At 38.3% G+C, this 23,313-nt stretch overlaps 1 protein-coding gene across 5 annotated transcripts in view; it reads right to left on the reverse strand.

Annotated features, from left to right (window-relative positions):
• The window catches only part of LOC131074601 (fatty acid amide hydrolase), a 196,577-nt gene that overhangs the window by 16,909 nt on the left and 156,355 nt on the right, over positions 1-23,313 (reverse strand). For 4 of the 5 annotated variants that reach the window (XM_058011242.2, XM_059207757.1, XM_059207759.1 and 1 more), the window contains exons 16-19: positions 13,290-13,358; positions 11,959-12,023; positions 11,697-11,758; positions 11,473-11,568 (exon numbers count right to left, since the gene is read on the reverse strand). In XM_058011242.2, the coding sequence (XP_057867225.2) occupies positions 11,473-11,568; positions 11,697-11,758; positions 11,959-12,023; positions 13,290-13,358 (292 nt within the window). The remainder of the gene's footprint in view (positions 1-11,472; positions 11,569-11,696; positions 11,759-11,958; positions 12,024-13,289; positions 13,359-23,313) is intronic. The other variant, XM_059207756.1, reaches the window with a different exon arrangement.

Below are 23,313 nucleotides of genomic sequence, written 5' to 3' on the forward strand. Positions count from 1 at the left end.
ACCGCTGTATATATACAGAACAGGTGCCCTCACTCCCATCTTGTGGACAAAACTCCTAAAGAAGTATTCACTAAGATTAAGCCCGATATTGGCCACCTTAGGATATTTGGATGCCCTGTCTATATCCATATACCTAAAGAAAAGAGACTAAATCTAGAGCCTTCTGGAAAAAGAGGATTACTTGTAGGATATAGTGAAACCTCCAAAGCCTACAGAATCTATGTACCTGGTCAAAGAAATATTGAACTAAGTAGAGATGTAATATTTGAAGAGGGCCTAGCTTTCAAAAGAGATCAGAACTTCATAGAACCTGAAATCCATGTACCTACCTCTAACTTAGATGAAAATCCTACTCCTGAGTATCAGAGCGAGAATCTAGATGAAACTGAAAATCAAAATGAAAACTCACCTAGAAATCTCAAGAAAAGACCACTATGGGCCACCAAAACAATAGAAGAAGCTCAGAGGTTTGCTGCTCCTTCTGGAACCTTCAGAGAAAGCAAAAGACCTAATAAATTTACTAGCTATGTTGCTCTTATGAATGATCTATCTAAAAACGAACCTGACAATGTGACAGATGACCTTAAACATCAAGTATGGAAGGATGCTATGTCTGAAGAGTATCAATCCATAATGAAAAATGATGTATGGGAAATTGTTAGTAGGCCAACTAACAAGTTTGTTGTTTCTTCTAAATGGCTTTTCAAGGTCAAACATGCAACAGATGGCAGCATTGAAAAATATAAGGCAAGATTTGTAGCCAGAGGGTTTTCTCAAAAGGAAGGAATAGACTATGAAGAAACATTTGCTCCTGTAGCCAGATATACCTCAGTCAGGGTTGTACTAGCCATTGCAACAGCAAAGGGATGGAAAGTACATCAAATGGATGTAAAGACAGTTTTTCTTAATGGAGAGATATCTAAAGAAGTAACCTAGAGCAACCTGAAGGGTTTGAGATCAATCATGTAGAATCTCATGTGTGTAGACTCAAGAAAGCTCTATGTGAGCTCAAACAAGCTCCCAGGGTCTGGTATGAAAGAATTGACACATATCTATCAAAACTAGGCTTCTCTAAAAATGATGCAGATCCTAATCTCTACTACAAACAGAATAAAGGTGATATGCTAATAATAATTTTATATGTTGATGACTTATTAATCTCTGGAGAAGATCACCTTATAGATCAATGCAAGAAAGAGCTATCCAAAGAATTTGATATGAAGCACTTGAGATTCCTTCATTATTTCCTAGGGTTGGAAGTATGGCAGAATCTTGATAACATTGTTCTAAACCAAGGCAAGTATAGATTAGACATCCTAAAGAGATTTGGAATGCTCAACTGTAGACCTATGACCTCTCCAATGGAAACCAATCTTCATAAACTCAAAGAAGCAGCAGCAGAATCACCTTCTACTGACCCCACTCTATACAGGCAAATGATTGGGTCTCTTATGTATCTGGTAAATACAAGACCAGATATCTGCTTTGCAGTAAATGCCTTGAGTCAGTTATGTGTGAGCCAAAGGAGATACACCTGGTAGCAGTAAAACACATTATGAGATATCTACAAGGCACCTTAAACCTTGGTCTCAAGTATAAGAAAATTGATCTTAATCTACACAGATTCTAAGATTCAGATTGGGCTGGAAGTGTGACTGATCGGAAAAGCACCTCTGGGTGTTGCTTCAGTTTGGGATCAGCCATGATATCCTGGATCAGCAGAAAGCAATCTTTTGTAGCGCAAAGTTCCACCGAGGCCGAATACATTGCAGCTTCTATGGCTGCCCGAGAAGCGGTGTGGCTTAGAAAGTTGCTTGTGGGATTGTTTGGTAATCCGATGAAACCTACTATCATCCATTGCGACAATCAAAGTTGCATAAAACTTTCAGTGAATCCAGTATTCCATGATAGTTCCAAACATATTGAGACCCCATAACATTATGTATGAGATATGGTAGACAAAAATGTGATCAAATTAGAATATGTTAGTACGGGAGATTAGATTGAAGATATTCTGACCTAACCACTTTCCAGAGTGACGGTTGATCACTTCAGAAAAGGTTTAGGTATGTGTTGTGACCATTTCACACATCGCCCCATTGCAAATGGGGACCCCTGCTTTTTGCTTTCTAGGGTTTGTCTTTTTAGGTCTTTTAGGGTTTTGTCTGTTGGCCTTTGCATTTTGAGTGTCGCCAAGGGGATCACCTGGATAGCAGGTTCTGCTTGAGTTAGGTCAAGTTGGTGAGTGATGAAGTCTGAAAGTCCTGATCCTGAAATTTGGCTAAGTCTGGAATGTCCTGAAATTTGGCTAAGTCTGAAAGTCCTGATCCTGAAATTTGACTAAGTTTGGAAACTGAAAAACCTCAAAAAATTAGATTTTGCAATATAGCTCCTGGAGGTCTGAAACTACTCTCAAACATCCTAAAAATATATGTGGAATATAACTTAAAGTATTCACTTATACTTAAATGTTATATTCCATAAAAATTATCCTGATAGAGAGTTCAAAAAGTCAAATTTCGCTCCTGACCCTTGCTGAGGATCCAGAGCGAATTTCGCTCCTGACCCTCTCAGGAGGTCCAAAGCGAATCTCGCCCCTGACCCTTCCAGAGGGTCCAAGGCGAAAATCAACCTAGGACTCATTCCTGGCCTTATTCGACTAAATTTTGATTTGCAAAGCATTTTGTTTGGACTTTGGAATTGATTGAACACCTTGAAGAAAATGATGAATTTTGGCCAAGATTAGAAATTTCGCTCCTGACCCTTGCTGAGGGTCCAGAGCGAAATTCATTGTAGATTTCGTTTGCCAACTCGCTTGAATTTGAAACCTTGTTCCTGGCCTTGAAAATGATCTTACCTTGCCCTGTGAAGTGATTAGAAACTTAAATTTTGGATGGATTAGCCAGAAAGGATAAAATCGCTCCTGTCCCTCACTGAGAGACCAGGGCGAAAAACCTAATATCCAGTCCTTCTCGCCAAGTTTGGACAAATCTAAGCCAAGGCGCAAGTTTGAAATGATGTTTAAAATGCCTTGGAGTGGAATTGAGATGCAAGGATTACAAATTTTGATGACAATTTGCAAATTCGCTCCTGTCCCTCTCCAAGGGTCCAGGGCAAAATTTCTAAGTGTGCCCACTTTCCTTGCATTTCGAGATAACTTTTTGTTTCCAAGACTCAAAAGGGAGTGAAGAATGATGTTCTACACCTTGAGGGTAATTTGAAGGTTGAAGTGACTAAGAATTTGTGCAAAGGACTCAAAAGCGCTCCTGTCCCTCACTGAAGGACCATGGCGATTTTGTACAAAACCAATAACTTCTCTCCAAGATTACGCTTAGGCAAGGTTGTGCAAGGGTGGAAAGGGTCTTCTAAAGAGTGATGATCAAGGATTTGACTTCAAAACTTGATAATCCTAGGCTAAAATACAAAAGTCGCTCTTGTCCTTCACTAGAGGCCCAAGGCGAAAATCTTTGAAACACCTATTTTGCCTTGCAAAAAGCAAAATAAACGTGTTTGGAATGGATGAGAGAGATCATTACTTACCCCACAATGAGAGTTGGCAATTAAAGGATGAAAGATTAAGAGCAAAAGTGAAAAGGCACTCTTGTCCCTCTCCAAGGGTCCAGGGCGAAAAAGGTCCTAATGCACTTCCCTGCTAGAGATCAAGTGAAATTAAACTCCAAATTCCAATAAAAATGCCGTTTTAATGCCTAGATGAAGTTTCGGACAAGAAAAATGAGGAATGCAAGGCCTAAATTGAAAGTTCGCTTCTGTCCCTCTCCAAGGGTCCAGGGCGAAATTAATGGCATTCTTTATTTTTTTTACCATATTTGAAGCGTTGATATCTTCCAAATTGCATTAGATGCCAAATTGCTAACTTCGAAATATTTGGAAAAATTAAATTAAATTGGCATTTAATAAAAGACACATTGGCATTTAATAAATTAATTTTGAGCCTCAAAAAATCGAATTTTTATTATAAAGGCATTTAAAATTAAATTTTGTGAAATTAAAATAAAAAATGGAGCGCTTGAGGTCTTATTTTTAAGTCGGCCTCTCCTTTTTGCAAATTTATTTATTTTTTTAGGCCTATTTTGACAAGTCGGCCTAGGGGGAGCAAGGTGGTGAGCGCTCTATATATTGGAGGTGTTTTTCCATCATCCAAATCATTCACTCATTGCTTCAAGTGCGAATTTGGAGAGCAAAAAGAAGGTGTGAAATCTAGCTGGAGTGGAGCGAATTTCTACTAAGTGTGGAGACTAAGGAGGGCGAAATTCATCTTGAAGGCTATTGGAGAGGCGAATTTCTTGCTAGATTGAAGGATAATTTCCAAATGTTTTGAAGGTATTTGAAGGCGAATTTCCAGATTTTTGAAGAGGCTAGTGGAGTTTATTCTTTTCCAAGCTAGAGGAGGCGCAATTTGTTCAAGAGAGGGCTTTGATCTACATTTTGCCTAACGAAATTCATCTATTTTTGCATCATTTCTTAGAGTTTAAAACTCAAGAGGAGGTATGGCGAAATCATCTTAACACCCTTGTTCAAGGTTTTATTTTTAGACATTTTTTTGGAAAAATCTAAGTATTACATGGTTAATTAGGAAATGATAACTCAAGATTTATCATGAAGTTTCCTAATTCAAATCTTGAATCTTCCTTTTAACTTTAATTTCTAGACTTCAAGATGTATTACTAATTTTGAAATGTTGTGTAGGTATCAAGATGGCGACTCCAAAGCCTGGAGGATCTACAAGTCGACAGGTTCTCATCAAGGACGATCAAGCAAGGACAAGGGCGACCTCCTCCAGTCTAGCATTGACAAGGACGACCATCTTCGAACTAACATCATCAAGGGCGACCTCTTCCAATCCAGCATTCCAAGGCGAGGTACATCATCATCCTGCACATCAAAGACAAGAGAAGTCAGAGCAAGGGTTCGTTGAAGAAGTAGATAGTTCCAGATGAATTAGTTAAACCTAGCTTCTCAACAACATCAAATCGAATATCTACCAAGTTACAAGTGTCAGACAAGGTGGCATCCTAGTCATCACTTCTCCAGTCAGTGTGGCCCACCTCAGCATGTCCAGATTCAATGTACCTAACTCATGGAAGGTGGCACAAACTTCGATGTACCAACCCCAGCTATCTATTGGTTGAATTTTTCAGAGAAGACATGTGTCCAATTAATACAATTATTTCATTGGTCGAGCATTAAATGTTATGTAATGGTTGTAACAAACCCTAATTAGGGTTTTCATTGTTGAATCTTGGCCATTAATCTCGAATTGATCTAAGCCATCGAATTGTATTGAGGGCACTATATAAGCCCTGGCATTTCATTTGTAAAGGCTAATAGAATAGAGTTAGTGAATAGAGAGTAGTTAGAAGGTGGTTAGCAGTTGATAGAATAGCAATTGGAGTAGAGTAGAGAGAGAAGGCAAAGATTGTTGCCAAGAGGTTGTTGTAAAAGACTTGTGAAACTTCATTGAAGAAATGGTGAAATTTATGGGTCGATTCAACAATTTGCATGGTCTCTATACTTCTCATGTTTGATTTTATGTTATTAAATGAGTGGAAGAAATGTGTTTGATTGATGGTGAAATTTGTACATCCATACTACTAGCAATTTGTTGATTGCAGACTTGCCTTGTGAAGTCAACTGGAATCATTCAGCTTAAGCTTAACTTCAATTGTCGCTTCTTCATTGATATGCATCAACCTGATGGTGTCTATGCCTACAGTGATGATTTGAACATCATAAAGCTTTCCTTCGAAGATCGCACTAACCTTGTGGAGATGGTCCTGGGATGTCAAAACAAGACTTACTTAGAATTTCATCAAAGATCATTCATTGCTCCTACATTCTTAGTATTAGATTAGATCCTTTCCTCACCCTCATCTTTTTTCCTTTTTTTCAAATCAAAGCTAGTAAGAGCCTGTGTTCCAGCAATATTCAAAGTAGATCAAACGTTCAATCATCAAATGTAAGTCCCCTTGTGATTCCAGCAAATCACATCATACCACTGGTGCTTTGTCCACACGTAGAGATCCTACATCGAAGAACCTTGAAGTCACCCTGATTGATCCTTTTCGCGATATCTTCAACATTCAGAGGCTTTACTCAAGAGAGGATAAGGTACCCTTGGGTATTTTATTCTGTGTTTGATAGTGTACAAAATACACGTCAACAGTATGATAGAAAGGTAATCTGCTTTGTAAATAAGATGTTGAAAATTTAAAACTTCTTTTGTCATGTTGAGACATTATGGGTTTACCCCCTATGTTCATATCTAAGAGGTGACGATTTCTCAGACTATGAACACTTGTATGCAGACATCATAAGGTGACGATCTTATGATTCTCAAACCAGTCATCATGTTGGATCTCTTGTATGTCATGGATGTGCCATGATGGTGTTGTGATAAAACATTTGAATAAAATGTTTGTGCACATATCACAATATGGATAAGATAAGAATTTAACCATCCTCATATGTTTATCCTCAGTGTTGCGTGTTTAGGCAATACTAATATCACGTGTCTAGGTGATATTTTGTAATAATAAAATGATGAATTCTTTATATCACATGATTGGGTGATACATACTTAGAGTAATGTCTTATATTTGTATCCTATGTCCTGATGATAGGTCATATCATATGTATAGATGATATATATTCTTGAAGACTGACATTATGAAAAGAAATGTGATGCAGGTTACTTTATCTATCTTCCAAAAGCTAAGAGGGAGTGTTAATGCACTAGTAGCTTCTACAAGATAAGACTCTCCTAACCCTCTACTCTGTTATTAGTTTACTCATTCATACTTTATGTTTATCAAACTATAACATTGATCATAATTATTGATATTGGATAATGATGGATTAGATTGACGATCTACTTAACTATGTTAAGCATCAATCTAAATGCTATCGGGCTAGTAGCCCGATAGCATATTAATGTTGATTCATATATGAATCGGCATTAATATGCTATCGGGGTATTAACCCGATAGCATATAATGCTAACCGTAATTGTTATTGTTTACTTTATATTGATCCATTATTATATTCTTTGATACTGATTCATTATCGGGTATGTTTTATATCTGAAACAATTAACAAATACCGATTCATGATTGGATGTGTTTATAAGCGTTGTTATCATTAACAGTGATACCGATTCACTATCGGGTATGTCCATAAGCATTGTTACCATTAACAATGATACCGATTCATTATCGGGTATGTCAATAAGCACTGTTATCATTATCAATGATACCGATACATTAACAGGTATGTTTGTAGCACCGATTAGTTATGGATCGGTTAATGTTAGTAAGGGTCACGACCAAGTGACATCTTGGTCGAACATGTCTAAAAGACATGTCCGATCAAGGTGCCACTTGATTATGGCCATCCTACTACTTATACATCATTCAAACCAAAGGAGATGACATTGAAATTGATACATGTTCATCTTCCTAACCTGCAGTAAAAGAAAGATAGCAATATTAGTGTCATAGTCATAATATCAAAATTAAAATACACCATCCTGCATATAACCTATTCATTAAATTGGAAATTACAATACTTTTACAGAAACCCTGTAAGGGGAAAAACCACAGTGGGAAGCCTTACCCACAATTAGATGATACTACTGCAGATAGTATGTGTGTACAATATGGATTCTGCACATGCAGAAAGGCCAGCTGCCTAGAGCTCACTGCTCAATCACAAAATGAGAGTCACACTGACTACAATTGGATGGTTAAATACAATGATAATGTACTGCATAAAATAGCATCTTCATATGTTGGATTCAATACCGGTTTAGTTTTGATTGCTGACACAAAAACCTTCATTCAACCTCCAAATGATGTCTACGTGTATAGCTCTACTTATTTTCGCATATACCCTATTACAATTATTTTTCCAATCACATATCAATCTCACAAATGAGATCTTACATTTATACCATAACCTAAGGCCAATTGAATAGGTCGGCTCACTAAAAGATATTACAATAAAATCAATTACAAATAAATCAATATCCGATGCATGATGTTGTCTCAATGCATTTACAATAATAATAAATCATCTCCATAACGTGACGTGCTGATCTGGAATAGATATGTCTACCGGTGCATAACCTGGACCTATTTGCCGGTAAGAGCAAATATGCAAACCCGAATAAACAAATAACCAAATCGCCAAAGCCAAGTGATCAAATAATGTCTTCAACATAACCAAGTAGTCTCCAAGTCATTCCAAGTGCCGGTGAACAATATAATCTGTCGGTGAACCAAATACCAGTGATTGTGCATAAGTCTCTGACTTGCTGGTGAACATAACCAAGGATCTCCAAGTGCTGATAAGTGTTGACAAGTGATGACAGGTGTTGACATCAATGACAAAACCATATCAACATATCCAAAATACCAACAAAAAACAATTTTCATTTCTTAACATATGCTATAAAAACTTGTCTACTAAGTAAGCAAGTTCCTCTAAAACCCCAATACCCATGTGTGTATGGTTCGGGTTCAGGTTCTGTGATGAACCCTTGCTGGTTCAATCCTTCAACCTGGTTTTAAATATTAGATGATGGTCTTTCAGAAATAGACAGAAGTTGCAGAAGGGTTTCTTTAATTCTCAACACATATTGAAAGAATACATGAAATTAATCAACTGAAACAATAAACTGGAGAATTTAGAAGCATACTCGTAGGTCCTTAGCCAATTTATTGAATTAAAAGAATTCAATCAGCAACTTACAAAGTTCTGATTTTTTTTACTCTGAAACCCTTCAGATCTGCTCTTATTTAATACTAAGTCACCCAAACAGTGGAAGATGGTGCCAATAAATGAGCAAGCTGTGTGTTTGGGAAAAGAAACCTCCAAACCACAGAAAAATTAACAACAAAACAGTAAATAGGAAACCTAAAACAAATCTGCCTTGTTGGAAGCCAAATCTGCCGCAATTTAATTCAATTTGACTCCTAAATGAAGCCAACCAAGCTGCAACAATTTGATTGATCTTTCACAATCTCAAAGCTATCGAATTTTGAAGAATGCACGCTCTCCAAAACAGGTCCAAACCCTAGCCGCCATAGCCAAATGCTTAGAAGAAATGTCAAATGCTCAATATCAATGAATGAGGTTTAATTTCCATCGTGGCTGTCTAAATACCCAAAAAGTACGATTTTTGGCAATTAGGTTTTTTTAAAATCATAACTTGCTTTTAGGGTTCCCAACTTAACCCTAAAAGCAACGCCTAACTTAGGAGATATTAATTTTTCACTTAAATAAATTTAAGTGATGCACTTTGTGGTTTTATTTTAATATTTCATTAAAATATTAATTGCCTGTGGAAACCACTTAAAAATTCATATCTCCCTCATTATTGCTCTGAAACTGAATTTGTCAAAAGCTAGGGCCACAGTTCGCCATGCCAATGAAAATAGGACCATTTCTATTTTTAGCAGTTTTTCCCTAAAAATTAGGAAATCCTCATATAATGTCGGGAACTAATGAAACGAAGACCAAAACTGAACTCAATAGTGAACGAGAACAAATAGACATACCACTCCTCAAGACACTGCATTACTAACCCCCTTATCCATACCCTATTAGCCTACAAGGGTCCAAAAATAGGCTAACTCCTCAAACCGTTGTCCTTGACTAGGATGGGGACATTACAGGTTCCCCATTGGGTTTGCTCAAGGTCCCAACCTGCGAAGAACCTAGGGGAACCCAAGAGCTATCCCAAAAAAATCCCCAAAAAAGATTATTTTTTAAATTATTTCATAAAAAAAAAATGAGACCATTGTATAGCCACACTGTATGATACCATCAAAAGATAAATATTACACAACCCCATTTGCTTATTAAGATTATATGGAGTGCAAGATACATTGTGTGATGGGCATTTTTAGTACGAAATCAGTTGGCGAAGAGTATAAACTACATCATAGGACAAGGACCCCTCATCATATAGCTTCAAGTGACGAAGGCAGGAAAATTTCAAACCATGCACTTTCTCTAAAATTACACTGTACGGTCATTTACCAACTAGGTCACACCATAAGATCAAATTGTCTAACACATTATATGGCAAGTGTATGGTATTCCTAGCAAATGACATTATAATCACACCCTATGGCATCCTCCTACATCATTCTCTTCATCTTACGACACCGGAAAGCACCTTGTTTATACTGTACAATGCTAGCAATTATCTTCACTATATGTTGTCAGGCGCTATCGTTTTTCTTCACCATATGGCATCAATGATCTTGTTTACACTGTACGACATCAACAATCCTCTCCATCATACAAAATTGTCTATCATTGTATAGCCCATTTGGAGTTTCATCATGACACTTGAAAAGGGGACCACATTATACCATACAACCCCTATGGAGTTTTATCATATGCTAGTCCACATGACCCAAAAAAATTGCAGCATATGGTCATCAATCATCATATGCTAACTTCCTTCCCTAGTTGACATTATACATTGGTTAAACACTCCAAAGTCTCTATTTTTTGGCTTTGTCAGCATTGCTTTTTGCTTATTAAGAAATTGTAAAAATGACGTGTCATGAAGCTCTATGTGGTTTTGAAGGTCTTAATTTGGGCTTGGTAGGAGGGGCTCTGCCTCTCTAAGTCCACCCTATATAGCAACAAGGAGTGCTCCTAGGGTGCTGCCCCAGAACCCTGCAAAGGGGCACTGCCCACAAATCCTTGCAAGGGCTGTATGCTTTGATCCGCCCAAACCCCCACTGCACTCATTTGATTTGCCAAGTACACTACAAGTCTGAGTTTACAAGGTACACTTCCAAGCTCATATACAAGTCTTCATTTGCAATATAGTCGTAACTCTTGCCTAATATTACTCTATGTTTACTTGTTGTCTAGAAGAAGACGACTTCTTTTTGGGGAGATGATGTAATCAGCATACAATGTCTATTATTATGTTTTGATAATATTGGGTATCCGACTATGTATTAATTGTTCATATTAAGTGTTTATCAACTTCAAGTAGTTTAAGTGTTGGTTGGTTGACAGTTGTGTTCCTCTTGGCAATTGTTAGGTCCTTTAAATAGATTTTGTATCGTCAAGGCAAGTAGGATGATCTAGTCAGAACGACTTTGATCCTCGACTGGCCATTCTAGTCTTCTTTTGTAATAATTCTATGTGCGAATAAAGATATATTTTACTCTGCATCTGGTATGCATTTTCATCTCTATTATTAATTCATGTACTCATTTTATCAAATAAAGCAGTAAACAAATGGTTCCTATACTATAACTTCACAAAGGATCACAGATAATTCATAATAGAACTTTACATCAAAAATTCCAATAAATGTTTCAGAAGACCAAAAAATTCAATCCCCCTGCATTAGATTCCTGTTCTTGTTCACACTTAAGATTTGGAGTTAAATTAATAACATAGGAAAATAATCTGAAGTACCTCCATTGCATTCGCTAGGTGAAGTAGAGTTGATTCAGACCATGGGCAACCAACAAATTGAAGACCAATGGGCATTCCAAAATTGTCATATCCAACCTATATAGATGTCAAATTGACTTTCTGTGAGTGAAGATTTCCTATTCAGCAAACTAAAATTTTAACTATCACAGTTTAAGTCCAATTCACTAAATTCATGGAATCAAAGAAAAGGTCATTGAGCAAACCGGTACAGTAATTGCTGGAAGCCCAAGAAAATTTCCTGCTATCTGAAACCGTAACATTGCAGCTAGTTCCAAAAAAGCAATATGTTTAGGTAATTTGATTGTCAATGGCCACATGGGCACAATGAGAAAATAATCATTTTTCAAGAATTAAGCAAGAATAAATACAAGCAGTATAAATTATAACAAATACAATAGTAGAATCAAGTCGGATTATATCAGAGAAGCTCAAAGTAAAGTGGGAAAGGATTGAAAGATAACTTACCGCCATTTTTATAATCCAATTCACCACATTTGTGGGTATCAGGCTGAACATGATATGCAGTTACTCTGTAAAATAAACCCAATAAACCATTAAGAAAAATTCAAAACTTCAACCATGCAAAACATGCAAATTACATAATCTTTGTGTCCTCCCGTAGAACACATAATAATATTTTACATAATTAAAGACAAATTTTGAGATTATTAACATGTTCAGAGTGAATGATGTGCTTGGTCCTCTTCCCATCTCCATCTCCGTTTCCCTCTCTAATATATCTGTTAGCATGTATCCAACTGAAGTACAGGATAAAGACTCGTCAAGAATTAAAACTTGAGGTCGATGGCATTCAAAGACCTATTGTTTATATTTTCTCTATCTTCTCTTATATGTATCTTGTATTATACCTCATAAGGTATTTTGTTGAACACATGGCATGTGATGCCTAATTATGTACTATTGATATATTATTTTTCATGTGCTAACACCTGGATTAAGCACTATGTTATTGAGATGTATTTGACATTGGATAAGAATATTGATTTATTATATTTTTATTTTGTATTATTTGACATTATGAGTATTTAGTTATTGTGAGATAAAGTTAAAAGGAAAGAGTCATTTACATTTGGTATTAGATCCCTAGGTTTAACACTAGTGCAGTTTCTTGTCTATTACACTAAAATGTGAACTTTGATAGATGACAATCCTAACCAAATCAAATGGATAGTAGAAACATTAATTATGGTGCATTTAGTAGTGGGCCAAATAATGAGTAGAATCAAAGGTTGGACCAAATCCTCAACCTACTGATCCAACGAGGGACTAGGGTGGATAATCTTGAGCAAGAGGTCAGAGGTATTCGAAGCAAAGAAAAGATGGAGAGAGAAATTATTTTCATTACAATATAATATATATTTGAAATGGATACTCGATTTTGGAAGCATACAACTAAGGGGAATATTGTTTGTCTTTTGCAGCTACAATGACCCAATTAGCTAGCTAAAACAACTCAGAATGCAACTGGACAGATGATAAAGCAATTAAGATGATATCATTACGGTATAGCAATTCATGATAGGACCTGTATAAAGAAACATGGATTGGTAGATGCATCCTGATCAGGTGGAGTCAACAGATATTTGTATGCAACAGAGATTTCCTTGCAAATAAAATGCTATTTACCAGGATCAAGTTTGATACGCAGCATTAAAGTTATATATATGCCGTTAAGAGAAAGTACATCACATAAAGTCAACAATTACCCAAAGCTTGAAAAAGGTCAGGCAATATATGCGTAAAGAACAATATAAACATAAGCTTCAAGACTGTACCCCGTTGTAGGAGTGACTATCACATTTGCCCTTTTAAAAATCTCCATATGCATATACATTTGACGAAACCTGCAGCAAGAGAAAAGTATGATATAAAGAATGGTTGTTTCAGATCTGGAGACATGAGGACTGTACAGAAGTGAAAATTGGAAAAGTCCGAGACAATGAAGACTTTAATGCAGATTACGCATCTTAAAATAATTTAATGAAAGTGTAGCGATCTTAAAAACATCCAAATCATTGGAAACAATTAACTCAAGTCAATCTCTCAATTCAAAGGATAAATTCTAGAGTAGCCATTTGACTACAATCTACTGATCTAGTTCTGTAAGGGAGTAAATCTGAACAGGTAGGATTATGCATTTTGTTTGGGATTGTGCATTCAGTTTACGCAATGACACAACCAGGATGAACAAGAGAGGGTGATTTGTAATTAGTGTGGATTGTGCACTACCTCATAGTTGAAAAATTCAGGGATCAACAGTTACTCAGCTGACGCAACATATTTAAAAACTTGAGAGTAACCAAAAATACAGGTAAACACTCAGCAATAACTCATCAAATTTATCAAGCACTAAAAAATACATAAATTTTTAAAATATTCTTAAACAACACACATTATCAAATTTGTTAAACATGTTCCTGATTTCCTTCATGTATTTATGGAACACGTTCCTGATTTCCTTCATATATTTGTGGAACATGTTCCTGATTTCCTTCATATATAATCAAAATTAGGGTTAACTACAAATCAATGACAAATATTCAATCTAAACAAAAACTAAATGCAGACATAGAAAATGGGAGGTTGTAAAACAGTAAACTTATTGCAAATATATAACGCACATCTGCAGACCTGTGAAAATCCAAACAGAGCCCAAAAATCATGCCCTAAAATCCATTCAAGTAATCTCAAATCATGCCACAACCATCCAATTAACATTTCTTTCACACAATCTGCGAGAAATGGTTTTCACAACAAATTTTTGTCACTTCAACCAGTTCAAATTTTCTGCAAACATGAGCTATGGTGATCTTTTCAGGGCTTTGGTGATATTTTATGCAAAAAATCGTGCTGAATATTTTGAAAAACTCAGAAAAGTCTTTCCCACAATTAACCATTCAGGGTTTCAACTTACAAGTAACCGCAGATTTTTTCAACTATGAACTACCTAATTGACCAACAGTAATCCCATTTAATCACAATGTGCATTGGTTGATTAAGTCCACATATCCTTTCTTCAAAGAATGAACTTTGAATGATAGCAATCTCTTGTTTGAACTGATCAATTAAGCTTGATTGCCACTCATTTTGATTTGACACCCTCCTTTGGTAATCAGTTGAAATCTCCCTTGTCTAAATGAATTTCTTAGAAACAGGAGACATTTGAAATTTGATAATTGCAGGTGTGCAAATCTGGGTTGCAGCAGCTCCTTCCGAATGAGAAAGCCAATGAACTTACTTGGTTTTGCATTGTAGGACAACTTGAGAAGTCACACAAAACCTTCAATGCCAGCTAGTCTCTCTTTCCTAACAGCCACTTCCTCTTGCTAGATACCAGTTTGAATCTCGTTTGATCAATGGCCAGGATTGAATGCCTTTTATAAATAATAGCTTCAATAAATCTATAAATTGCAAAGGTGTATAACTTTTCAATCTACCAATGCACATATATTAACTACATCAAGCCATGTGGAAACGTACAAACCCTTTGACTGCAGATCCAAACACACTACATCAAGCCACTAATTGTTGTCCATAATCAACCGTCAAGCTTCGTTTACCTTCAAGACCTATGCTTTGGTATATCTATAGATGCCAAAGATGCCTGGTAAACTAATTTAGTAATCTACAAATATTGATAAGATCATGACATGTTGAACCTTATAATTTGTCTCTTACAAAACAACCGAAAAAGAAACAACATACAAAAATAAAGCTCTTCAAATTAGCAAGGGAACCTCAATGAAAAGGATGTTTATTTATAAATTTGGCAACAATTTCTACCTTCTCCTCCTACTCTACTTCTAACTGCTGCTATCTAACTATTGACTATTGTCTGCTACTAAACTATTAACCTTTACAAATGAAGAAGTGGAGCTTATATAGTGCTCTCATTACAATTGAATGGCAATGATCAAATCCATATCAATGGCCAAGATCGAAAGATACAAAACCCTAATTAGGGTTTGTTACACCCATTACAAAGCATTTAATGCTTCACCAATGACAAAATTACATAATATAGGACACATGTCCTTCCTTCAATTTTTGACCAATAGATGGTGAGGGTAGGTATCTCGAATTTGCGCTCCCATGTGGTAGTTATCTGCCTTGTTGGTTGAGTCGGGTGCATTGAATCTAGACGTCTTATCTTAGAATGATGTGATTGGATAAGTGATGACTAAGCACCACCTCAGCTACTTGCACACCTTGTAACACATCACAAGTTGTAGGTGATTCAGGCATATCTCTTGATACTCAACATTTCTAAGCTCTTGTAGTGATGATAGAGGGAATGAGATGAAGGTAGGAAATAACCCCAAATTGCATCATCCTTGGTGATCAATCTATTTAACTTTGATTAACACTTCTCAAACTATCTCCCTGATGTACTAGCAATAATTCTTAGATTTCCAAAGGAAATTCAAGATTATGAAAATTTTCTTCCTTAAGCACATGCACTGTCATGCTTGCTCGTATGAATCTTCTGCTTCCTTGAGCTTGGAACACTTCCTTACTGTCATGATTTGATCTTTCTTGCTGTGATGTTTGAGTTATTGTTGATTTATCTTGCATCTCTTGGTGTTGATGTCTTTGACATTGATCCTCAAACTTTTGGATATTGATGAAATGAAGTGCATCACCCTATTGAACTCTTTCTCTCCATGTAGCGGGATCCTTGATCTCATCATCCCTTGTATGGGTGCCACCTCTCTTTGTAATGGATGTTCTCCTATTCGCTGCCTTGCATGAGCTTGAGACTTGAAGTACTGCAATGTCTTGAATGGTGTGATCTTGATGTTGTAAGTGAGCTAATGAGCCTTCACCTTTCCTTTCCATATGCTTTACCAGCTTAAGCATGCTGCTCTGATCTCCTTCCAGTTAGACCTGCCTGCAAAACAAACGAGAAAGTACCAAATATGCTTGATATAGTCATGTTGCTCAAGTCTCCTAATCTGAAATGCATTCTAAGTGTTTTAATCCTCTGATTCTGTGCCTGATTCTGGTTTTAGTTTCTAATTTGAACTTGTTTCAATATCTGATTCATGTCTGATTTTACTTTATTTCAGGTCTGAGACTCCACCTTTTGTGTCTGATTTTGAGTTGAGTTTCTGATTTGAACTACTTCAACTCTTAAGCATGGATTTAGGCATCAACTGAAAGTCGCCCAAAGACTGATTGGGGATTTGGTATACCACAGGCAGCTAATGTGAAGGCAGGTCAAAGATCTTACTCTTAACTAGAAGTTCAAACTTTCCAAGGGTCACTGACAATGGCAAAAGAAGACCGGACTTTTGGAGGAGCACTGATTGGAACTGATCGGACTTTTTGATAGGCACTAACATTGCTTGCAATAAGTTCAAGTTTTTGAGACACCACTGACAATGGATGCAATCCAATTGGGGTTTTGGATGGGCATTGACAGTGAGATAAAAGTGTGATTGCAGCTAGCTCACTCAGCATTTCACCTCACTTCCACCTACCACTATGCAACCTCCTCCATTTCAAACATCACTAGCTTCAAAATTCTAAGGCGTTGACTTCAAGGAACACTGATCTCAATAAATTCACGAGTCCCCCAACCTGATTAGGCTTTAGGTAAGCAACTAGAGATCATTTTAAGGTTAATCAGAGATCTTACCACCAACTGCAATGCTAGAAGAGGTAGGTTGGGGATTTGGATGAGCATTCACTGGAAGTGGTCACGGATTTGGGCGATCATTGACAAGAAATGGTCAAACTTTTAGGGCGTCACTAACTGGAAATGGTCGGGGATTTAGGGGGTCATTCCCTACAAATGGTTGGGTATTTAGGGGGTCACTGACTGGAAATGGTCAAGGATTTAGGGGGTCACTGACTGGAAATGGTCAAGGATTTAGGGGGTCATTCCCTATAAATGGTCGGGTATTTTGGGGGTCACTGTTAGGGGTAAAAACGTATGTTAGTAAGAATAATAGTTATAAGTGTGTTAGGTTGTTGCCGAGAGGTTCCCATCAAGTAGTTGGGAGTTGGTGACGGTTGGCAACTTGACCAACCATCGGGTCTATATATTGTTTGGTTGGAACCTCGGCAGGGGGATTATGTATGGACAATTTTGGACATTGGAATAAAGATATAACTTTCTGGTCTAATTATTATCATTTGTCATTTATGTTATGATGTACAATTGCTCTGTTCCATGAATACTTGGTACATGCAGGAAATACTATGTTATCTAATTATTCACCAACTATACATTTAGGACCAAACATTTTGGCGCCATTGCCTGAACGAAACTGTAGATAACTATGGCGGTAGGCGGAAGCAATTAATGGGCCGACCGTTTAACCAACAATTAATTGTCGTGGACAGCGACACGCATGAATAGAGTACCGCGGAAGAGGAACGAGAGGATCAGTTGACGGCAGACTTGGTGGAGTTGTGGGACATGTCAGTCATGCAGTACGTGCAGTGAGAGGCTTAGGAGAGATCCGTCTCGGAAGGCACAGTACGTGGTGACCTCAATGTCAGCACCCCCGTCTTTGACCTACTCGAGAGTATTCCAAGGTTACTCGCCAGAAATTTGATTGCACTCCAAAACCAAAGGGAGGAAACAGCAAAGGAACTTCAGCGGCAACAAGTTCTCTGACGGTACGAGGAATGGAGTCGTAGGGAGGAAGAGGAGAGGGAGGCTAGTCGGCATTGTACCTCTGGCACTTGATGCCCCTATGGCCGAACAAAGATAGACTTACCACTGCTACCGAAGGAGTAAACAAGGGAACTATACGGAGATCTCTCCACATAAAAGAACAGGCCGACAGGATACAGTGACTAAGGGAGGTTGCCGACTAGAGGAGTTCGGAGAAACACAGCAGAAGTCGAAATGTGAGTCGGAGTCGTAGTCGGGAGAGGCAAAAACCGTGTACGTGGAAGGAATTGGCCGAGGTCGCCAAAAACTTGCCCCTTCCAGACGTAGCAGAGGAAGATCTCGTCGACCAGGCCCCACACTCGACGTCAAGTGAAGAAGACTCCAGAGCCGAATCACAAAGCACCCAATCGGAATTTTCCGAACAAGGAGAGGAGGTGGTACGAGACCTGCACGAGGAAATCGTCACTATTTTTGAAGCAACGTTGTCTGGCATTAAAAATTTGTCCTTGTCAGAGGGCATCAAAATAGGAAGATCAGATCCGGAAACCCCGGGAAGGAGGAACTATACAAGTGAAGGTGACCAAAGCCCGATTGGCAAGGGCCCGACCAGACCAAGAGCGTACGGTACCTCTTGGACACATAGTACCTTTCTGGCATATAGCCACTTCCAAGCGTTGCATAAAACCGTACAGAATAGAATGATGGCACACATCCCGGAGAAGCAGAAACTCCCAAAATTCATGGGCAACGGGTTAGAGGACCCGGTACGGCATTGCAAGACATGCGTCACCATCTGGGAAGCAAATGGCCAGGACGACCGGGACTACTGGGTGAAGGCATTTCCGGCCACTCTGCGACGAATAGCTATCGACTGGTACACAGACCTCGATGCCCAGCATAAAACATCCTGGAGCAATCTGAGGAAGGCCTTCGAGGAAGAATTCAACCTACTACGGGATGACAACGAAATTGTGGCACAAATTTACAACACCAAAGAAGGAAAAAACGAAAGTGTGCATGCATATAACAAAAGGCTGAGAGAACTACTTAACAAAATGGAGAACCAACTAGCAGATGGCCTCAAGAAGCGGTGGTTCGTGGAAGGATTGGTACCATCCCTGAGAAGGACGATGAAAGTGGTCCCTCCACCATCGTACGATGAAGCATACAACCATGCCATGGATATTGAAAGTGAAAACAAGACATCCCGAGGGAAGCGACAGACCAGCGATGGTGATAGCACGGACGACGACAACGATGGGGGATCCAAAACCATGCAAGCACTCCGGAAGGATATGATGAGGATGATGAAGGAGTTAAAAGGTGACAAAGAAAGTGGTAGGGAAGTGTTGTGACGTTTTCACACATCGCCCCATTGCAAATGGGGACCCTTGCTTTTTTTGCTTTTTAGGGTTTGTCTTTTTAGGTTTTTAGGGTTTTGTCGGTTAGCCTTTGCATTTTGAGTGTCGCCAAGGGGATCACATGGATAGCAAGTCCGGCTTGAGTGATGTCTTGATCCTGAAATGTGGCTAAGTCTGGAATGTCCTGAAATTTGGCTAAGTCTGAAGTCCTGACCCTGAAATTTGGCTAAGTCTGGAATGTCCTGATCCTGAAATTTGACTAAGTCTGGAAACTGAAAAACCTCAAAAAACTAGATTTTGCAATATAACTCCTGGAGGTCTGAAACCACTCTCAAACATCCTGAAAGTATATATGGAATATAACTTAAAGTATAAGTTAAATGTTATATTCCATAAAAGTTATCCTGATAGAGAGTTCGAAAAGTCAAATTTCGCTCCTGTCCTTCACTAAGGATCCAGAGCGAATTTCGCTCCTGTCCCTCCCAGGAGGACCAAGGCGAACCGCTCCTGTCCCTCACCAAGGGACCAGGGCGATAATACTTATTTGAGCCATTCCTGACCTTGTTTGGATGAATTGAGACATCAAAGGCATGGTGAAGGGCAAAATGAGCATGATAGAGCATCTAGACTTGATCAAAAGCAATGAAATGATGAAGTTTTTGCCTAGAAGGTCAAATTCGCTCCTGTCCCTCACTGAAGGACCAGAGCGCTTTTCTTTATATGCACAATTTTAGACCTTTTTTTGGACATTAACTTTTATTCATAGCTTGAAGCAAGATGATATCTTCCCTAGCAAAGACATTTCATGGTGAAAAGTGAAGCATTTGGGCCTGGAGGACAAAAATCGCTCCTGTCCCTCACTGAAGGACCGGAGCTTGAAATCCAAAATTGCCTTGTCCTTGAAAGATTTGAACGATTTCGCGAATTGAGAAGATCAAAGGAGATACATTTTATCAGTTGAATATAACTTGAAAGCGCAATCATGAGGAAAATTGACCCTAGAAGCAAAATCGCTCCTGTCCCTCTGCCAGGGACCAGGGCGAATTTAAGTGATAGCTCCCGTCCCTCTCTCAGGGACCAGAGCGATTTTCCTTATAAGACAGGTTTTGGGCAAAGATCAAGTAAGTGTTAAGTTTGAGGCAAGCAAAGGAGGCGTAACAAGTCCATTGAAGATAATTTGAAGATTGCAAAAACGCCAAGTGAAGCCCATATTGTCCTAGGCGCTCCTGTCCCTCTCCCAGGGACCAGAGCGATTTCTTCCTTAGACAAATCTCTCGCCAAGATGAAGCAAATTACATGTCAAGGATGAGTGAAGGGGAGCATAGCAGATCCACTGAAGATGGTTTTAAAAGTTAGCAAAGCATGATTGAGCCTACAAGTGAAAGTTCGCTCCTGTCCCTCAGCCAGGGACTAGGGCGAACTCAAGGTTATTTAATATTCCCTCCAAGCTTAAATCACTCCAAGCTAAGACACAAAGGGGCAATGATGTTTGGAACGCCTCGGAGAGAAAGTAAAGTATCAAAGACCGCAAAGGTGATGGAAATGCTCAAGTTCGCTCCTGTCCCTCTCCCAGGGACCAGAGCGAAATGTTCAAGTGTGTCCAAATTTAAGTTGCCACTCACATTTCAAGTGTTCAAAAGGGAGTAAGGAACATCATTTTTCACCATGAAGACAGTTGCAAGTTGATATAAACAAGGATGAGCACAAGGAACAAAGGTTCGCTCTTGTCCCTCACCAAGGGACCAGGGCGAAAGTACTTTAAAGCACACTCCTTCCACAAAAGGGACGAATTAAGCTCAAGATTCCCAATTAAAATGCTATTTTGGACGTCTAAGACAAGACTCTGAACGTGAAAAACAAGAAAAACAAGGCCAAAATGAAGGAGCGCTCCTGTCCCTCTCCCAGGGACCAAAGCGATGTGGTTAGTGTCCCTTATTCCACCCATGCTTAGGCGCTAATATTTCCGAATTACATTAAAATGCCAAATTCGCTAAAAAAGTGAAATATTTAATTAAATTGGTATTTAAAAATAGCGCATGGACATTCAATAATTAATTTAAAGCCTTTAAAAAATCGAAGTTTATAATTACAAAGGCATTTAATTAATTATTATTAAATTAAATTTTAAAAAAGGGAGCGCTTGGGGTATTATTTTGCAAGGTCGGCCCCCTCTTTTATTAAATTTTATTTGTTTTTTGGGCCTATTTTCCAAGTCAGCCTAGGGGCAATTATCAAGATGAGCGCCTATATAGGAGGGGTGTTTTGAGCATGTTAATCTATCATTCAATCATTTGTCCAAGTGCGATTTTGAAGGAGCAATGGAAGTGCGAAATCTCATCCAAGAAGGAGTGCGAGTTGAAGGCTAGAGGTGGAGCGAATTTTCCTCAAGACGTTGAAGGCTAGAAGTGGTGAAGTTGATAGAAGAAGCACATTTTGAAGACTTCGATCCACATTTTGCCTAGCAAACTTGCTTAATTTTGCATCTTTTCTTAGAGTTAATTCCTGAAGTGGAGGTATGGCGAGATTCTCCTAGTCTCAATTTTGAATTTTCAATTTTCAATCTCAAGTGGCTTAGTTAAATTTCGGAAATGATAATTCAAAGATTTATCATGAGGTTTCCTAATTTAAAACTTAAATCCTCTTTCTAGTCTATATTTCCACGTTACAAAACATGTTACTAATTTTGAAATGTTGTGTAGGTATCAAGATGGCGACTCCCAAGCCCGGAGGATCTACAAGTCGGCAGGTTCTCATCAAGGACGATCAAGCCAAATAAGGGACGGTCTCCTCCAGCCTAGCATCGACAAGGACGACCTTCTTCAATCCAGCATCATCAAGGGCGACATCTTCCAATCCAGCATTCCAAGGCGAGGTACATCATCATCTTGCAAATCAAGGACACAAGAAGTCAGAGCAAAGGGTTCGTTGAAGAAGCAGATAGTTCCAGAAGAATTAATTAAGGCTAACTTCTCAACAACATCAAGTTGAATATCTACCAAGTTACAAGTGTCAGATGAGGTGGCATCCTAGTCATCACTTCTCCAGTCAGTGTGGTCCACCTCAGCATGTCCAGATTCAATGTACCTAACTCATGGAAGGTGGCACAAACTTCAATGTACCTACCCCGGCTATCCATTGGTGGAATTTTCTAGAGAGGACATGTGTCCAAGCAATACAATTTTATCATTGGTCGAGCATTAAATGTTATGTAATGGTTGTAACAAACCCTAATTAAGGTTTTCATTGTTGAATCTTGGCTATTGATCTCAAATCGATCTAAGCCATCGAATTGTATTGAGGGCACTATATATGCCCTGGCATTTCATTTTGTAAAGGCAATTAGAAAATAGTTGGAAGCAGTTAATAGATAGAGAGTAGTTAGAAGTTGATAGAATAGCAATTAGAGTAGAGTAGAGAGAGAAGGCAAAGATTGTTGCCAAGATGTTGTTGTAAAAGACTTGTAAATTCATTGAAGAAATGGTGAAATTTATGGGTCGATTCGACAATTTGCATGGTCTTTATACTTCTCATATTTGATTTCATGTTATTAGATGAGTGGAAGAAATATGCTTGATTGATGGTGAAATTCGCATATCCATACTACTAGCAGTTTGTTGATTGCAGACTTGCCTTGTGTAGTCAACTGGAATCGTTCAGCTTAAGCTTAACTTCAATTGTCGCTTCTTCATTGATATGCATCAACTTGATGGTGTCTATGCCTGCAGTGATGATTTGAACATCATAAAGCTTCCCTTCGAAGATCGCACTAGCCTTGTGGAGATGGTCCTGCGATGTCAAAACAAGACCTAG

The sequence above is a fragment of the Cryptomeria japonica genome, chromosome 7 (assembly GCF_030272615.1).
Source record: "Cryptomeria japonica chromosome 7, Sugi_1.0, whole genome shotgun sequence".
NCBI lineage: Eukaryota > Viridiplantae > Streptophyta > Pinopsida > Cupressales > Cupressaceae > Cryptomeria > Cryptomeria japonica.